We start from the raw sequence: 19,157 nt of genomic DNA, 5'->3' as shown, positions 1-19,157 counted from the left end.
TGTCCGTTTGTGTGTGCGTGTTTCACAATCTAATCTAATTTGTGAAGAGCTGTGGAGATTGGATTGAACTGATAAAGTGACTTAATTTTCGAAAGTTGACTTTTCTCTTTATGTAAAGCCCAGAGGTCAAAGCTTTAATTATTGTCTAAAAATGACTAATATGGCAAATGGGTGGCTGTTACCATACAAATTCACCTGTCTGGTGTAAATGTTAATCAAATAAGTATGAATTAAGAAAATATAGATATATTGTTTTATTCAGACACTAAACATGCATCAATAACTTGTGAATGTTAACTGTATAAAAGCATAAAATAAATAAACCATAACTGATAACTTCACATGTATTTAAAGTTGTTAATTGCAAATGTAAATTCATCAATCTTTGGAATTGTTTGAAGACCACTAAAAAACGACCAATTATGAGAAAAATGCTCGAGTGTAGGCTTTACAAAAGATGTAAGCTACTATACGGTCTGGGTTGGGATGAGTCTGATAGATACTGCGCTTTGATTTATTACAACAGCATTAGCATGTTTGACGTCAGAAACCGCAAACAAATGACCCTATAAAAACAGGGAACCTGTCTGAAAAAAAGGGGAAAGCTTTGAGCGCAAGACAACGCCGGGTAGATCTAGAGAGCGAAACAACTGCACTGCCAGTTTACTAGTACTTCGACACGCCAAAGACCACAGAAGACTTTTGCGTCTGAAGATGACCCTATCAAGCAGCTCCACGTCCTCTACAAAGACCATCCGCAGAGCAGCATCCGAGCTGGAGAGGTCTGACTCCATCACGGTAAGAAATATAGAATTCAGTTTAAGTTATCTGTTATTTTAGTTTTCAACAATTTGGCACAGTGTTACCAGTGATGTGTCTGAATAATATCCAGAATTCCACCTAAAACAGTGATTGCGCGCAGAGTGCTTGGCAAGGTGACAATTACGCACGATGCCCGCTGTATTTCTGTAGAAAAAAGCATTTAGCAATACACACCGGACATCAGCTAAAATATTCCCTTATGTCAGCTACTCAGTTTAGCCGTGTCCTAGGTTTGACTTGATTGAAAATCAAAACATCTACAGTACGCAAGACTCTTGTTTCTCTTTTGGGACAGTCTCAAAGGTTCCTCGGTAGACGGCAAAGCTTGATCGAGGACGCGCGCAAGGAGAGGGAAGCCGCCGCTGCAGCCGCAGAAGCTGCAGAGGCCAGCGAGCAGATAGTGTTTGAGGAGGACAATGGGAAAGCGCTGCTCAACCTCTTCTTCACTTTAAGAATCTCCAAGACTCCTGCACTGTCGAGGACACTCAAAGTTTTCGAGGTATAACTCTTGTGAGGTTGCAAATATGTTTTTTGTGTATTTGTAAGCAGAATTCTGACGAAAGGGTGTGGTGTACCACTTAGGTCACGCTTTTTAACGAGTTTATACGATGCAATTGATTAAGGACTATTAAAGCATTTACTAATGCTTTAAAGGTACACTTTTAAAAAGGCATAATTTATTAGACAATTTCTTTGTGTTTTATTTTCAAAAATCCAACTGGTTGGTGTTGTATCCCTTGAACTGTAATTAATGCAGTTTAAATCTAGCCAATATTCATATATTTTTATGTGCATGGGTTTCTCACCCTCTAAATAACTGTTAAGTTATTAATGTTAAGTTTAGTGAGAGGTGAGTAGTCGGAGGGATAACATGTCTTTTTCCACACAGTGAGATCTTGATAATCTATTAGAGGTTATGACTTCTAAATTATCAAAACATAGATGGCAATGTGGTCTATATTGCTTGGAGAGAATACAAACCAATAAGTAATATAGCCTCTTGGTGAGGACAGTACCTGAATTAAAAAAATCCAACTCCTCTTACCTTTTATTTTACACTGTTGAATGTATTAAAACTACTTTTTGCATATTTTGTTTAGCTTGATTTTATAAAAATATTCTGCATTATTTTTTCCTCGTCATTCATCCACCAAGTCTTCTCTGTTCTCACTAGTATTTTTAAGAGACTGTTCCACAATATATTGGCATGCTTTCTCAAATACTGTGCTGCATAAATGCATCGTACCTTTGTCATACTGTGAATTTAATCTAGTATTGATGCAGTAGTTACATTTAGGTGTCTTGACTTTATTTCAGACATTTGAAGCTAAGATTCAACATTTGGAGACGCGCCCGTGCCGGAAGCTGAAGGACAGCGGGGAAGGCCTGGAGTACTTTGTCCGCTGTGAGGTGCACCTCTCAGACGTCAGTACTCTCATCAGCTCCATCAAGAGGAATGCAGAGGACGTTAAAACCACCAAAGAAGTCAAATGTAACATAATTTACTTATTTTATTATAAACCATTTGAAACGTATTTGATCAAACTACATTTGTATTTAACTTTCTCTTCTAGTTCATTGGTTCCCAAAGAAAATAGCAGATTTGGATAAATGTCATCATCTGATCACAAAATTCGATCCAGACTTGGATCAAGACCATCCTGTAAGTAAAGACTTTTCCATTATCGTGCATTCTGAGAATTCTCAATATTCTGCTGATTATGTTGTTGGAGCAATATGTCATAAAACAGAAAATGTGATCAGTGTTTGATAGGCCTATATTTGATTTGACAGGGCTACACAGACCCTGCTTACAGGCAGAGGAGGAAGATGATCGGAGACATCGCCTTCAGATACAGACAGTGAGATACAGTATTTTGCCTGAATGCTGCACAGACATTATTTTTAAAAACTTGATTATCCCTGATGCATGTGTATTTGTGTTTGTCCTCAGTGGGCAGACAATTCCCAGAGTGGAATACACAGAGATGGAGATTGCCACATGGTAAGGGCATGCTCATTTTAAATACAGTTGATATGAAGACTTACACCAAAAAGCATGATACCAAAATATACGCTGAAAACAACTCCTTGCCTGTTTTTCTTATGATCAGTTTGACTTTCTTGCCGTTTGATTATGAGAGCTTTGATGTGTCATTTCACAACCCACTGAGTCCCTTTTTATATTGTCTTTAAAGACAGATAACATTTGTTTTGTATTTTTTATGAATTTGTTTCAGATCAAAGGCTTCAATAATTTCAAAGCATTCTAGGTGTGCCAGTTTCAGCACATCATTTTATCAGGGAGATGGAAACGTGATTTTATAGTTTACAATTAAGTGAAGTTATACTTGTATGATTTATTTAATGTGCACAGTTTTGCCAAAAGAAGATGTCTGAGTCTATGACGTGCCAGTTAGTTTTTATTTGAAAAGAATGGTTTTGCATTGTACTTAAAAAGCTATTAAGATAAATGATCAAGCAATACTTTAAAATAGAAATATAAGATAGAAAATATTGAGAAATTGCAATGCAGAGAATGGTATAACTAAACAGTCCCAAAAGTTGTTTTAATTATATTTCCAGCTCATTTTATCCTTATTGATGGTTACACCTCAATGCTTGAAAGTCTTTTGTTAAAGAAGAAAACCTGAATGTCATTTAATCCCGAATTAGGAGGGAAGTCTACTCAACTCTGAGGGAATTGTATATCACACATGCCTGCAGTGAATACCTCGATGCCCTCAATCTGCTGGAAAGGCATTGTGGGTACGGTCCAGACAACATTCCCCAGTTGGAAGATGTGTCATGTTTCCTCAAAGGTAAAGACGGGTTAAGAAACCAAACCGAAGTGTTCAGTCTATATAATACACTTTCCATTTACCTATATTCTTTCTCTTTGTCTCTTCATCTATTATTTCCCTAACACACACTCAAACAGAGCGAACAGGGTTCCTGCTCCGTCCAGTGGCAGGTCTGCTCTCCGCCAGAGATTTCTTGGCCAGTTTGGCATTCAGGGTGTTCCAGTGCACCCAATACATCCGACACGCCTCGTCCCCTATGCACTCCCCAGAGCCGTGAGTATGAGTGTGACTTCTCTTGCTTTGCTCATCGCATTAAACCTCATCCAACATATGGCCATTGCCATTAAAATAATAATAAAGCAAACATATACAATGAACTTAAACTTATCTCTCAAATTCCTGTTTAGTCTGCAAGAAAAACACACTTCTGTCTTCACTTCTCTTGTTAACACAATTCGTACCTTAAAGTCTGTATTTAGTTAAACATATCTGTATATGGTTTTTCCATTTAGATATAATATGGTGCCAGTTGAATCTCTCTTTCTTTCCCTTTAGTGACTGTGTACATGAACTGCTGGGCCACGTCCCAATGCTGGCTGATCGCACTTTTGCCCAGTTTTCACAGGTAAGAGGGTGGAGGTCCTGAGCAGTCTTATAATGCATGCTGTGTTATTTATTTTACTAACCTTTTTATTATGTGCTTCAGAACCTTGGCCTGGCATCACTTGGGGCTTCGGATGAAGATATTGAGAAACTGTCCTCAGTAAGACTTCAGTCCTCCAACACATATTTACGTTCATTGTTAAGTGGTGACCTCCAGTGGCTGTAGCAATTATGACAGGAGAAAAGAAAGAAGTCAGGTGACGTAAGAGACCACTAGGGAGGGGCTGAGCTGCATGTAAGGGTCAAACAAACAAAGGTCAACATTAACTCATTTTAACTTCCACAACTTAATTTATGTTACGTACTTAACATATACATCACCTGCGTGATGTTCTTAACTTACATGCCTTACTAAAGTTATGCAACACACGTACTAAACCAAAACAACAAACTTTGATGTTTTCCTCAACCTAACCACATGGTTTTGTTTTGATTTACAACGTTATCAACGTGTAGAAATCGCTTCAAACTCTTCAAAAAACTTCACCCCCCCTTTTTTGACTCACAACCAGCTCTGGTCCCTTTTGTACAGTCCCTTACCTAAGATGTGTGAAAAAATCATTTAATAGTCCACCCCAGTATCCTTCTTTCTCTCAGTAAATCTATTTTATTTCCCATCAGCTATACTGGTTCACTGTTGAGTACGGCCTCTGCAAACAGAATGGTGAGGTGAGGGCTTACGGAGCTGGACTGCTCTCCTCTTACGGAGAACTTGTGGTACGTTCAAGCATGTCCTCTCTGTTATCTGCTTTAAAATATGATAGTTTTCTCCGCCACCTGAGCTGTCAGATAACTCTCAATCTTTCTCTTTTATGTAAATCCAGCACTCGCTGTCTGATGAACCAGAGACAAGGCAGTTTGAACCAGAGGCTGCAGCGAGGCAGCCCTACCAAGACCAGACGTACCAGCCCGTCTACTTCATTTCTGAAAGTTTTACAGATGCCAAGGAAAAATTCAGGTACTGAATCATACATGCTTACTTGTTCAAACCCAATCACAAATACACAAGAACATAGAGAGACACAGAGAAGTAGAGAAAAACAAAAAGAGGGGGTTATGCAAGGACAAGGTCATAGAACAGCCAGCCAGCCCCTGAGGCCACACACTTCAGCCATAGCTGCCAGAAGACAGCTGTTACTAATGTAGTGTTTCTTACCAAGGCAAAACGCTGTAGTTTTATCTGGCAAACAGATCAAATGTTACCCTGCAAAACAAGTAGCTTTAGTGAATGTTTTCACAACATTTGGTTTCTATTAGAATATAAAATGTGGCATCCTTGACACACTCAGAGAAAATGATCTGCCCGGGAATGTTTGTCGAAGTATAGGCCCATAGTGAATATATTTCCTGTGTGTACTGACACAAGCAGGATAATCCAGTCTTTATTAAGTGCAAAATGCATAGGATAAACTACAACTGGGGGAACTTTTTTCTAGTCAATTAAGTCTTCACTGGCCACAAGAAATATTTTGGTTTAAATTCTCTGCATTTATGAAGAGCTCATATACTCATCTTTGACTTCTTTGAGGGTTCTAACTGTTTTGTATATTTGACAAAGGGGTTACGTGGCGGGAATCAAGCGTCCCTTTTCCGTGAGGTTTGATCCATTCACCAGCAGTGTGGAGGTGCTTGACAACCCACTGAAGATCCAAGCAGGCCTGGACGGAGTGAAGGACGAGCTCAAGCTGCTAACAGACGCCCTCAGTGTTTTGTCATGATGATGACCCGGTTCTGCGACCGCCCTGCTGTTGTCTGCTTCCTCTCTGCTGCGCTCAGAGACGTCCGATGTGTGATCAAGACCAATGTGTTCATCTTTCTGTGCTGTACTTCCAGTATGATGCTGTTTCTGAAGAGTTGTTGCTTGCTGGTAGGCCGACAATGTTGCAACCATTAAAACCTCAAGTCACAGCGCAGGCTTTCCAAAGATGTTTAACACCTCGCTGGGTGAAATGATTGGGGTTTACTGACTGGGCCATTCATGCTTATAAATAAAAAATGTGTTGTTTGAGAAATGTGTCAAAATCGGAACCAAAATAATATAAAATAATGTGATAATGAATGTATAAAAAGAAAACTAAATGAGTATAGTACAATTATTTTAAAATCAAAGAAACAAATGAAAATATTAAAGTGTCTAACAAATAAAACGTATTTATGAAATATATATTAAATCACAGTTATTTTATTTAGAAATGAATATCTCTTATGTGTTAAATTCTTTATTTTGCAGATATGTGAATTCAGTATTTGAGTATTGCCTCTAAATGTATTGATTTATCTGGTGTTTCTGTCTTGCAGTGTATCGCATAATAAAATAAGTAATACAACATACTTTCCATGTAATGAACTGTTGACTACTGTTTCAAAAACGTATCTATCAAACATTAAAGATGGCAAATAAAAAAAATTCTGTCATCCCTTATTTATTTATGTTGTGTCCATACATTGCAAAACACAAATCCTACAGACCAAAATTGTATAATACTTGGCTAGGACATCTGTCTGCCACAAGAGGGGGCAGTCCCGCAAGGTGTTTATGCTTAGTCTTAAATTCACAGCAAATTCTATTTAAGCCTTTCAATTAATACATTTGCTTTATGCTATCTGCCTGCCTTAAACGTAAATGAACAATTTTGCAATATTATTAAATGTTAAAAACAAGCTAATATGCATCTGTATTACAAAAATACACCTCTGTAAAGTTAAGGGAAATAGCTTAAGAAACAGATATTCTAACAAATACAATACTTGTTTTTCTATTATATTCAAATGTTGCATCACCGCCATTTAAATGACAACAGACAACCACAAGAATGCAAGCTCATCATCGCCAATTGGACCCACATTATAAATGTGCTATTGTGGACAATGACGGAAAGTACTGTCTATGAATATTCATTAGAGAATAAATGAATACACGCTTTTGACGAACCAACCTTGGGGGATTTGTCCGGACAGAGCTCCTGTCCTGGTGTTCAGGTATCAGTGGGCAGCTGTTCAGTACTCTCTGATGCTCAAACCAACCTGCTGAACCTGCGAGACAAACAAACGGTTCACTCCCAGGACCACTAGGTGTCAGTCTGAGTCTGAAGACATGTCCGGATCCCTACCTTCTGCAGAAGCCCCACTTATATAAGGGAACCCTCAAACAGTGTTAGAAAAAAAAAGAAAAAGCTTACCTTTATGTAAAATTACATTTTGGAGCTTGATGCATGCAGGACATTGTTGTGTCTATTGTACAACTACCTGTGCAACATCTGGATGAGTTTTTTTTCCTGCTGGTATTTAAACAGTCTCACAGTATGAGTGATGCATTGACAGTTTTAAATATATAAATATAAATTATTATTAATATTTAGTTTTTCACTTCCTCCAAAGATGCAGCATTTACAGTTGACTACTCTGCACCAGCCACTCATTGCTGCTGCTGCATCATCCTGCTGCCTTCAGGTAACCTACTAATCAACATTCACTCAGTCACATTTGACCCCGGTGACTGCATCCATACCTGAGTCAGTGAGCCGCAGACCATGGCCACACTTCTTCCACTCTGAATGTTAATCTTAATTACAGCAGGGCGGACACTTTGACATTTTTCTTGGAGTCTGAGGAATTACGTCTATTCTTGTTCAGTCTGCGTCCTGTGTGTAAACATTGTGATTGTAGGTTACAGTGCGTAAACGTGGAAAATGCCTATGGAATTGTTCCATATTTTGTAACTCTCACTCTCTCCCTCTCTTTTTGCCTTTTCTCCCCTTTAGCACTTTTCCTTAAAACGTCCCTGGACCATTTTTTTTTAACCAGCAGTGAAGAGGAGGAGCGAGGGGTGTGGTGTGGGTGTAAGGGGCGTGTTTGGTATATAATAGTTTTCACAGTGAAGTTTTGCCTGTCGCCTGGTCTTTGGGACAGCGTCTCACACATCATCTCAATAGCTTCACCAACTGGGAAACTAACTCACCTGCAACCTTTCCAACCAAATAACCCCTACATTTTGACTACTGCCAACTGACATGGAGACCCAGCAAAGACACGGACACCAATCAATTTGCCACACCTGCCAGAGAACGGAGAGCAGCAGAATGAAGGTAACCAGAGGGAACAAATAGTTTTACACTCTCCGGTTGTGCTGCGCGTGTATTCATAGACCTCTGGCAGGGTTTTAACCATGTTTTCTTGGCTCTATAAGTGGGATACCGCCTCGGGCTGAGCAGATGCCTAGATCGCATCATTTTCTTTTGTGCAATATGAGAACAGGACATGTGTTTTAATTTTGCATGCTGCAAAAGAGAAAGTTCAAGATACACAAATGACACGGAGTGTGCTTGAAGCTTTGAAGCATGTGTGCAACAGGTTGCCTGATAGGATAGAAAACGAGAAACGGGTTGAGAAGTATTTTATTCTTCTCCCATCTGGACGGTGCGCCGCTTACTGGATTCGGAGCAAACAGCTGGTCTTTGATTCGGCAGATAGGGGGCGGTAGGTCTGAGGGTCAGTGAGCTCACCACAGGGTGAGCAAGGGGAAAATATATGCTGAGTCTGGCTTTTCAGATAGTTAACTATCGAGCAGCCGGTCTTGCAACTTCTGGGGAGTTGTGTAAGAGTGTGAACGGCAGAAATACCGTCTACTTTTTCCCTAAGAATAAGCACTTCTCTCAGGTGCAACACAATGACAGCGGGTGATAACAGTTGAAGGGGGGTGGATGTGCATTTGACATAATTTGGTTGCACGCAATTGGCTTCTTTCTGAGTTAGTAGGTCAATATATAGAAAAGGTTTAAAAGAGGGGCTCCTCTTTTACCAAAACGTATAGGCAACATCTGGCTGTCATATGATAATTATATGTTGATGACTTCTGTATTGTGTGCTCGCATTTGATGACCCGTTGCTTCATGGTGAAAATGTGTGTTTTTTCTGTTGCCTGCAGGTCAAGAAGATGTCTTCGTCCAGTCGCGTGCTGCTGTTTGCACTGGCCCTCGCGCTCTACGCTGTGGAAATAGCCTCGGCGGAGACGCTGTGTGGGGGAGAGCTGGTGGATGCGCTGCAGTTTGTCTGTGAAGACAGAGGCTTCTATTTCAGTAGGTTTTCAATCCCGGCACAAGTTTTGCACAATGCGCTGCACACAACGCCGTTTAGCTTTTTTATGTCCCTCTGTTGTTCATTCGCACACATCTGTTTGGATAGCTGAGGCTATCGCTCTGTCTGTGGCTGTGTGGTATGCGTGTTTGGTATTTGTCTTTCTCACGCACACACACACTGAGTGAGAGACAGAAAAGAGTGAGAAGGAGATTATAGCCAGCTGTGTGTCTCAAGACCTCGTCCAGGCTGCTCGGCTGAGTGTGCGCATTCTGCCTACAGCCCATACCTCTCATTGCATATGAAAGGCCGGCGAGCTGTGAAGGCACACACGACACAGAGCGACACAATGGGCCGCTTGTTTACCAGTAAAGTAATAGCACCCAAAGAGGCATACCAGTCACCTCAGCACCAGTGTTCCCAGGCCAGGCGATCACACTGATGATCCAGAAAAGGGGGGTTGGGGGCTGTTTTTGATGTCAGGTTAAGAGGAAGGACATCAACATCAATTCTGATTATTGCTTCCATTGTAGTGATGATGGGGATAGCTGTAAAGCATTATGAGAATGTACTGTGGTGGTTGTTAATCCTCACAAGGATAAGCTTCTGTTTGTGACATACATGAGTTCACCTTCATTCAGTATATCTGCATTTTCTTTTCATTTCATTAAGATATAGTCCCACCCTCTGCTTTTCACCATTGACAGTTTCTTTGTGTGCTGCCCGCCACAGAAGCTTCTCAACAATCGGAAAGATCATTATCCAATTTAGGCTGACATAGATGTGCTTCCTCCTCTTCTCCTTCCCCCCCCACTGGATCACCCTCTCTTTGCTCTCATGTTCCTCTTCCTGCAATCACATCTAGCCGTCCCTCTCATGAGATTTGGGAGCAGGACTTCAAACAAGGCCTTTATTGGTCGTGGATAGTGTTCCCTTTTGCAACATGCTCACCCTTTACCCCCTCACCTTATTCTTCTATACCTTTCTCTCCTGTGTCTTTACTCTCTTCCTCTTTTGTTTCACATTCTTTCCCTCTGTTTCGACGTCACACAACCTCTCTCCCTCACTGATCCCTTTTCTCCTGTTTTCTCTACCTCTCCGCCCCTCCTCTCCCTCCTCATCCTCTTTATCTGTGCTGACTTGACAAAGGACAAGGTCACAGCAGAGTTTCCATTTTATGTATTTGCTCACCCAAAGATCTGTCTGAGAGCTTAACTGTCTGTCTCCATCAGTCTCTTTTGGTGTCTACAGCACAGGGTGTTTACTTGTGTATTCACTCATTAAGGGACTTCCAGATAGCCCTAATCAGATTATCCTCTACAAACAAAAAGATTTGTTGCAGTTGTTCATAGATTTCCTTTTATCCTCTTTGCTCCATGGACTGCTATGATTGTTGAAGTAATCCTACGAAAACAACCTAGATTCTTTACTGATGCCAGTGTTGTGTTCCCAGGCCTTAACCTCACCCTCCTCACGCTCTGTACTCATCCCTTGTTGTGTTTATCCTCAGGTAGGCCAACCAGCAGGGGGAACAACCGGCGCAACCAGAACCGTGGGATTGTAGAGGAGTGTTGTTTCCGTAGCTGTGACCTCAACCTGCTGGAGCAGTACTGTGCCAAACCCGCCAAGTCCGAAAGGGACGTGTCGGCCTCCTCTCTGCAGGTCATACCAGTGATGCCCGCACTAAAACAGGTATGTCTTAACAACAACAACACGCCAGTATGGGAAACTGTTTTTAAGCTTGGTTTTATCTGTCCATCCATCTCCTGTGCCTCCATTCACCTCTGAGCCTCACCCCTATCTCTGACACCAAGAGCAGACTGAAACCCACACAAAGACAGGTTTATCTGGTTAAAATGGACATTGGTAAGCAGTTAGCTTCCATGTAAAGTGCTGAGCCTCATGGAAAACATCAAGACTGTCACATCACATACAACTCCTGTGTGTGTGTGTGTGTGTAAGAGAGAATGAGAAAGTCTGTGACATGTTAGAGACTGCTGGTCCGTAACAAACAGTGTGTTCAGAGCGTTTAATGATTAGTCACGGAACAGCAAGCTCCCGAAACTGGCATGCATTATGATCTGTGCGGTCAAAAACACCTGACCTGGCCAGCAGAGCTTCTACGGAATCTGTCACAAACATGCATCAAAGCATTTCAGGTCTTTGTGATCACAAGACCGAGCTGTGGCTGTTTTCCAGGACTTTTCAAATCCCTTCCACCCTCCTTTAGACAAGGCTGGAAAGATGTGTATAGGGTTTCTGCTTTGACTTGTTTGAAAATCTGCATCAGTGGTTGGAGATTGCTAGTGATGTAAACAAACCCAAAATGAACTTCTGCGAATGACCAGAGGAAAATATCCTCGGCCTAAAATACAATAAAAAGAGACTGCAAGGGAATTAGTTGGGACATGTCCCTAGTTTGTGTGGGCAGGGAGAGTTGATGGGTACAGCCTGCTCTGAGGGCCAGCTGTTCTTAGGCTATTGTGCAGGCTTGGAATGAATGAAGGGGGATAAACACTCCTCAAGTGGCAGGACCAAAACAAGCCATTCAGACAGAGCACTGGGTACTTGCGCATACATTCTAGCCCCGCTGCTACCACTCCCACTCTGTCTCAATCTAGGGTGCTCAGCAAAACACCTAGAGCTGTTTAAAAGAGTTTGCTGGGTTTGAATAGAGGTTGTGGAATGACAGTGCGTTTATATGGCGTTTCACGTAACGGGGTTAGTCAGTTCAGCGGGTCGTTGGGTGAACGACACTGTGCTCCTCATATGTATATGAGGCGAGTGACCGCCCTTCCCTTTGACAGTATGTTAAAGAGGCTGAGCTAACACTTGTTGACAGCTTCTCTCAGTCAAGGAAACCAAAACAAGGGCAAGTCGGAGGCAAGGCGAGTCTGTTGTGACGCTGGGCAATATAAGAATGACATTTGATTTCCATTTGACTGGCCCAACAATGACTGAATGTTTTTGCAAAACAAACAAGGCTTTCCCCCATTGTAATAAGCACTTGCAGTGTATCTTATCACAACTAATGAACTCCCTCTTTTCCCTTTTTTCGCCTGCACGCCACAATAGGAAGTCCCAAGGAAGCAGCATGGGACCATCAGGTATTCCAAATTCGAGGTGTGGCAGAGGAAGGCGGCCCAGCGGCTCCGGAGGGGCGTCCCCGCCATCCTGAGGGCCAAAAAGTCTCGGAGGCAGGCTGAGAAGATCAAGGCCGAGGAGCAGGCAGTCTTCCACAGGTCCCTGATCAGCCTGCCCAGCAAACTGCCGCCTGTCTTGCTCGCCACGGAGAACTATGTCAACCACAAATGAGCCCGCTGCCAGCCCTTTGCACAGACAAGAGTTTCGAGGGAGAAAAAAAGACTAGGGGATTATAGCTTTGTCTCTGACGTCATTTCTGTGGCAGTCCTCTTTGACCTCCCCTGCCCTGTCCGAGCCCACCAATCCCTCCCCCTGCTCTCATCCACTACTTCTTGACCCCCTGGCCCTTTTCAAATGCCCCCCCCCCCCCCCCCCCCCCCCCTCAACCCCAACCACCCACCCTCCTCCGGCACACAAACATGCCTTCACATTCTTCCTGTCTGAACTCTTTCGCTCCCTCTCTCTTTCAGTCACTGACACAAAAGGCACAAACAAAAACGATGAACAAAAAGTTAACAATTCGGCTGAATGCAATTCAGGTGGATCCTTAAGCAAGAGAGAAAAGGGAAGGGAGAACTGAAGATGAAAGAGATCTGTGGTTTGCAAGTGTCAAGAGGACACCCAGCGGAATGTTTTTTTGTCTTTGTGGAAGACAACTGAAAGTGAAGAGCAGCTTGCATGAAAGAATTCATTCCACATCATTTTTCCTGAGGCAAAAAGAAAATCTCTGTTAGTTCTTTTTCTTATTAGTTTGCACCTCTACCTATAAAGGGACTTCCACACTGTAAGGAATTATTTTTTAAAATTAGATTCCTGTTCCAGCACCTTTTGATCACAAACAAAAAGCAGAAAAGAGTCTGCAAAATTGCACATTGCCACGGATTACGTCAAAGTAAAGAAAAAAATGGCACTATTTTTTTATGAACAATGAACGTGTAGCTTAAAAAAATGACATGGTGCTAACTTTGGGAATGGACTCAAAGAAGAGGTTGAAAAGCACGTTTTTTTTCTTTGAATGAATATTAAAACTTTCCGTTTTAAGGAAAGTGTGACTTTTGAAAAAAGGAAGATAAAGGATATGGTGGAGCTCCTGGCAGTGGCAATGTCAAGGGGGAAGTGTCACTGAGAAAATAAATGGGCTGTATCGGCATCTAGGCTCACAGCGAGTGCTCGCGGCTGCTCATCACTAGCTTGCCAGCGTAAGCGGCAAGGGGGACCTGAAACCCAGTCCCTGTTCCTCCTGTCCCTGGCAGACACAGGGAGCAGTGGGGGACATATGGGACACCGTGGACCGCCTGGATTTGGACAGTACTACAGTTCTGGGACAGAACTTCCTGTTTGCCATGGTTTTGCAGACTGCTCTCACAGGAAGTAACTTGGAATGGACAAAGAACAAGTGGGATAATGATGATTATATTTGATTGTGTCTTTTATCTGTTTTCTTTTCATATCAATGTTTCAATGAACAAAAAAAGGAAAACCCCGTCAGTTTCTGGTACCGTGACATTCCTGTTTTTCCAAGTTAGGCTTTTCTTTTGTTTCCATGGTTATGTTATAATGTTATTTTACAGTTCTAAAGAAAGGCACAACATTTCAATTCAAAGGGAAAAAAACAGCAATAATGTCAACTAACATTTTATTTTTATTGTATATCAGTAGTATTCACATGCTTTTGCCTGAAAACAAATACTTGAACATATATATCTATATGTATATATACATCTATATATCTATATATATTTATTTATATATATTTATATATATACATACATATATATAGATAGATATATAGATATATAATTAGTTTCCAGGGACGTTGTGTTATTTTCCTTTAGTCTGAGCTGTATCTTGCGTAATGAGCCGCCAAGCTTTTTTGTTTGTTTGTTGAAATACAAATAAGGGCACTGTATAAAGGCATTATTTATTTTGTTATAAAATATATTTGAAAATTGGTCCAAATAATATACGTAGCACTGATGCTCAACTGACGGATTTATTTTGTATGATCTCTGTTTTCCAATTGGAGTTGTAAGGCTTTTTTGTAGATGCTTTGTACCAAAAATAATGTCTTTTTTTCCTTTTCCGTTTGCCATAGTTACTTTAAATTAATATTTTAACAGCAGCATAGCCTGGATTGCTTAGGCGTGTTATGTCACAGGAATAGGCACATACTCTGAATACATTGGTCTGCATGGATTTCCAGAAGCCTGTCAGGGTTTATCTGTGAAAAAGAAAGCATAAATGAATGACTTTATTATTGGAAAAATAACTGTTCAACATTGATTGTACTCAAACCCACTATGTTTTGAAGCCACTTTAGTATTGATGGCGTGAGAATGATCAGTCCTTCATTAAATCATGTCTTTGTAATTGTACATGGTGTCCTATGATCTTCTAAAGAGCATCTTGCCTACGTGCCAGTGCCACTGATGTTTTCTCGCGTGTTGGTTTGGGTCATGAGGCTGTAACTGTCCGGTCAGTTGTAGATTTTAGTGGTTAGCTTACACGTGACTTACACGAGTCATTGTGTTGATGCCTTAATTGGAGGTAATGATGTTGCTATGATGCTAGTAGTCATCAAAGGTCACCAAAAGGTCATTGTCTATTAAGGAGAGAGCATATCACCGCTCTAAACCTCACTGTCTGTCTGTCTGTCTGTCTGTCTGTCTGTCTGTCTGTTTGTCTTCTTTCTTCTCTGTTTGTAAAAGACAATGCCCCTGATCGTACGCATCAACAATATGTATTGCATGGCGAGGGGGAGCAGGGTTGTTAGCCTGCCATTTACCCCTCCACAATCATCCAATAACCCATCCATTATGCATTTGATGAAGGGCTATCACACTGAACCATTTCTGAAGCACTCAGGAAAAAAAACTAAACAGTCTATGTTCTCCGAGGGAGAAGTGCAGTAGTTTCCGAGTGTCAGTGATAATCTTGTTGTGGAAGGGCAGCTGAGGTTGTTACCCTTACCTGGCCACAATGATTTAGCTCTTTGTGAAAAAACCACTGAAGGCCATGTCAGAAACAAAGTCATTCTGTGGCACAATATAGTTTTCCTCCGCTATTGTGTCATGCATCATGGTGAAGAGTCAAGCCAATACTTTAAATCTTCTTTCTGTCAGAGAGATCTGAACTATCAAGGCTGCGGCCTGTCTCTAATTATATTCTACTTCAGTTGTGCAACAAAGCAGGCAGTGCAATTATTATTATTAAATTGTTATTATTATTGATAAAATTATTATATTTTCTATTTTATTTCATATTTTCCTGCTAGGACTGCATTCATTCACTATTGTAATGTTCAAACAGGCTACTCTAGTGTTCTTTTGAATGGCGTGAAGACAACCACTTCTTTTAGCTGAATATGAAGAGATACCTTGCCGAGCAATGGCAACTTTTTCTGTGTCAGTAGCTCACTCAGCCTGTGTGTATTTTATTGATTTAACCTCTGCACGCTAGAACGTCCGAAATGCACAATTCATGTACTTTCATTTTTAATATCAATAAAAAAACATTTTATCAAACATACGATGTCTAAAATAATTACTGCTTTGTTTGGTTTACTTGCTGGTCTTTGACATATTTTTACACTTCTCGTTTGTTGAGCTTGAGAGCGATCTCTGAAGTATTTTTATATCAATTAAACTACATGTACCCTGTAAATGATTGATTAGATCTTAAGGCCTTGCGGAGAACCTCCAGCTGCTTTTAGCACCCTCTCTTTACTCTCTCCCACCCTCCCTCTTTCCCATCTTTTTTTCTCTCCACGTCTGTGCGTCTGCTCCTGCTCTGTGATAGGGCAAAGTGTGCCAAAGTGGTAAATCAGCATTCACAGAGTGGCAAACAGGCACACCACAACTCCTCAGTCCTTCCTCTGCTGCATGCCACACTTAACCTGACCTGTTCTCACTGCCTCAGACACACCCATCCGTACATCCATCCCACCATCCTCCAGCGGCTTGCTAACTAATGGAGCAAAATCCACTTCAGTGGCTAAGTTTAGTAACCGACATGTCTCAAATTATCACATGCGTATTCTGAAAATGGAACGACCTTTCATTGTTGACATGCATGCGCATAGCCACTCATGTGATGTCTGTTACCGGGCAGATTTACGATGCAAGAGCTTTGTTCCCAGAATGGAACAGTTTTTCAGGCACTGGGTTTAACGTGGTGCAGCCGAGTTGCTACTGTAGCTCTATGTTCTGTTTTAGGTTGGCGTCAAAAGGGCAGAAATCTCCTTTTCTCTGGAGTTAGTGTAACGTTCTGCATTGCAATGATGAGATGCACATGTGTTGATTCTGGGAATGTAGAAAAGCTGGTCAGCTATCATAGTAAAGGAGCTTGTGTTCAATTTTTTTCGATCACAAATAGCTCAATCAAAAAATCACCTTTGCCTGTCTCATGAAACCTTATTGCCGTGCTAAGAAGTTGGTCCCCTGCAAAAAGAGGGAAAACACTCAGCATGAAGTGGATGCTGTCGGAATTGTTTATTTCTGAAGAATGGCTAGAGGCTGCACAAGTTCTCACAAATTGATGGACATACTGATCATACATGCACATTTTCAGCTAGTGAATTCTTCACAATGACTCCATTCCCTTTATTGATTAATGCATTATTAGCGTAGCGTTCTTTTTTAGTGTCACTCCCAATAAAAAAGCCTTCTCTCAATTACTTTTCTTACCTACTGACAGGTGTGTGTGTGTCTCTATGTGTGTTTGTGTGTGTGTCTCTGTGTGTGTGTGTTGTGTGTGTGTGTGTGTGTGTGTGTGTGTGTGTGTGTGTGTGTGTGTGTGCGTGTGTGTGGTGTGTGTTCTCTAACAGCTTCTCTGGGAATCAGCCTGTTCCCTGCAGGTGTTTATACCTAGTTTGACTCTATAGAGCTTGGTAATGAGATCAGGGACACTCTAGTCCTCAGGGCTCGTCACGTCACCTCTAAGTCTGACGGCTCTCGGTCTGGCACCACATAAGGCAACCAAAACAAGCCAAACCGGCCCACAGTGCGCCAAGACTTATACTTGTTTTCCCTGATTGTTGGGTTTGAATGTTTGATCTGATGCCACATTGGCATGGCATTGAAAACAAAAAAGTCATTATCATTGATGTCAATGTAGTTAGACATGTATTGTCTGGCTTAGAGTGAATAATGACTGATACACAAAACCTTAACAGAACTGGAAAAGTATTCCTTCTTGTGTCCAAGCCAAAGTATGCATGTATTTTGGCTAGGCGCATTTTAACTTAATATCAGATTTAAATTTACATCTGCTTCTAAATTTGTAACCTAGGCATAACATCACTTGTCCTAAATAAGAAAACAATAGAAAGCGCACAGAAAAGTCAACTCGACCGAAACTGGTGGAGCCAAATAAACCATGAACCAAACCCACGCATCCATCCCCATAAGAGAGGCCTCCTGAACTGTGGAGCAGAGTGTAGATGTGGGTGGCACAACTCTCCCAGGCCTGACATTGGAAACTGCCAAAGAGCACACTAGAGTTAGTTGTGGTTGGCCGGATGCACGGGATGCATGTAAGGCCAGGCCAACTATTGAGGCACAGGGTTTGGCAAGCCCAGACCATCACAGCCCAGCGTGGCCACACAGGCCAATTAAGACAGGCCTTCTCCTCTCCTTTCTTCTCCTCCCCTCCTCTGTGTCTCTCTCATCTCTCCCTCTCTCTTTATCTCTCACTTTCTCTCTTGTACTCCCTCTCTCTTTCTACCAATCCTCACAAAGCGTGCTCACACATTCCTCTTTTCCCACTTTGCCTCTCTAATTGCTGCGGACTGAAAAGAGGGATGGAGAGAGGGGAATGAGATTGAGAGAAAGAGACAGAGAGAGGGAGAATCAGAGGGAAAGGGGTCATACCACAGAACTTCTAAGGCCGGGACAAACTGTACTGGCCCCCTGGAATAGTCTAAACTCTTGTGAGCAGTGTGACCATCCACTGCTCTATCTGTCTTTCTCCCTATCCCTCTCTCATTAATTAATCTGAAACTCAAGCTTATTTCCTCAAAAGAGCTTTATTTCATAGTATAAAATATAATCCAGTCCTCGCATGGGCTCCGAGGTGGTTACAGCAAAGCCAGAGTATAAAGAGGCGATTGTGTTTCTTCAGCGCCCCACAAAACTATCTAATTGTTGATTACTAATCAACCAGGAGCAGCAAGGAGGCTTTCCTAATTATGTAACCGTAGGTTCTGACACATTAACAATGAAGTGGAAGTTTTAGTGGATTTTGCACTAAGTAAAACTGCATGAGGAGAAGAGAAGAGGGTCCGGGGTATCAGAGTTCCTCGGAGTCCATGTTTATATTTGTTGTTTACATGGCTGTAGTTGTCATAGTCGTAATTATTTTGGTATCACAGTTTACAATGTCTAAAATACAAGATCCAACTTTAGGGCAATGAGGATGAGCGAAACACTTTAAGAAATGCAAAAACAGTCTTTGGTCTATGTCTGATTGTCATGACACAAAGTCACCATCACAGGGGTGCCCACTTGGGCACCAGCAAATCCCCTTGAACCAAGTGTCCCGGGGCTCCATCTCTGACCTTGTCAACTGGCAGCCCCTCATCCCACAACTCAGACAGGGAAGAGTCAGCCCTCTGGTTCTCAACCCAGGCCTTTGAACCAAACGGTGGGAGCT

At 41.7% G+C, this 19,157-nt stretch overlaps 2 protein-coding genes across 2 annotated transcripts; both read left to right on the top strand.

Moving 5' to 3' along the window:
- Window positions 1-618: 618 nt before the first annotated feature.
- Window positions 619-6,620, top strand: th (tyrosine hydroxylase). Its single transcript, XM_034141136.1, has 13 exons — window positions 619-798; window positions 1,118-1,321; window positions 2,140-2,314; window positions 2,397-2,485; window positions 2,617-2,684; window positions 2,777-2,827; window positions 3,499-3,644; window positions 3,764-3,899; window positions 4,182-4,251; window positions 4,333-4,389; window positions 4,911-5,006; window positions 5,114-5,247; window positions 5,848-6,620. Exons 1-13 carry the CDS (start codon window positions 715-717, stop codon window positions 6,005-6,007), a joined length of 1,470 nt encoding a protein of 489 aa, XP_033997027.1. The 5' UTR covers window positions 619-714; the 3' UTR covers window positions 6,008-6,620.
- Window positions 6,621-8,188: 1,568 nt separating this feature from the next.
- igf2b (insulin-like growth factor 2b) lies at window positions 8,189-12,865 on the top strand. Its single transcript, XM_034141482.1, has 4 exons — window positions 8,189-8,374; window positions 9,214-9,364; window positions 10,873-11,054; window positions 12,438-12,865. Exons 1-4 carry the CDS (start codon window positions 8,300-8,302, stop codon window positions 12,675-12,677), a joined length of 648 nt encoding a protein of 215 aa, XP_033997373.1. The 5' UTR covers window positions 8,189-8,299; the 3' UTR covers window positions 12,678-12,865.
- The last annotated feature ends 6,292 nt before the right edge of the window (window positions 12,866-19,157 follow it).

Source organism: Trematomus bernacchii, unplaced genomic scaffold (assembly GCF_902827165.1).
Source record: "Trematomus bernacchii unplaced genomic scaffold, fTreBer1.1, whole genome shotgun sequence".
NCBI classification, from domain to species: Eukaryota; Metazoa; Chordata; class Actinopteri; order Perciformes; family Nototheniidae; genus Trematomus; species Trematomus bernacchii.
This window is presented reverse-complemented; position numbering and strand designations above follow the sequence as displayed.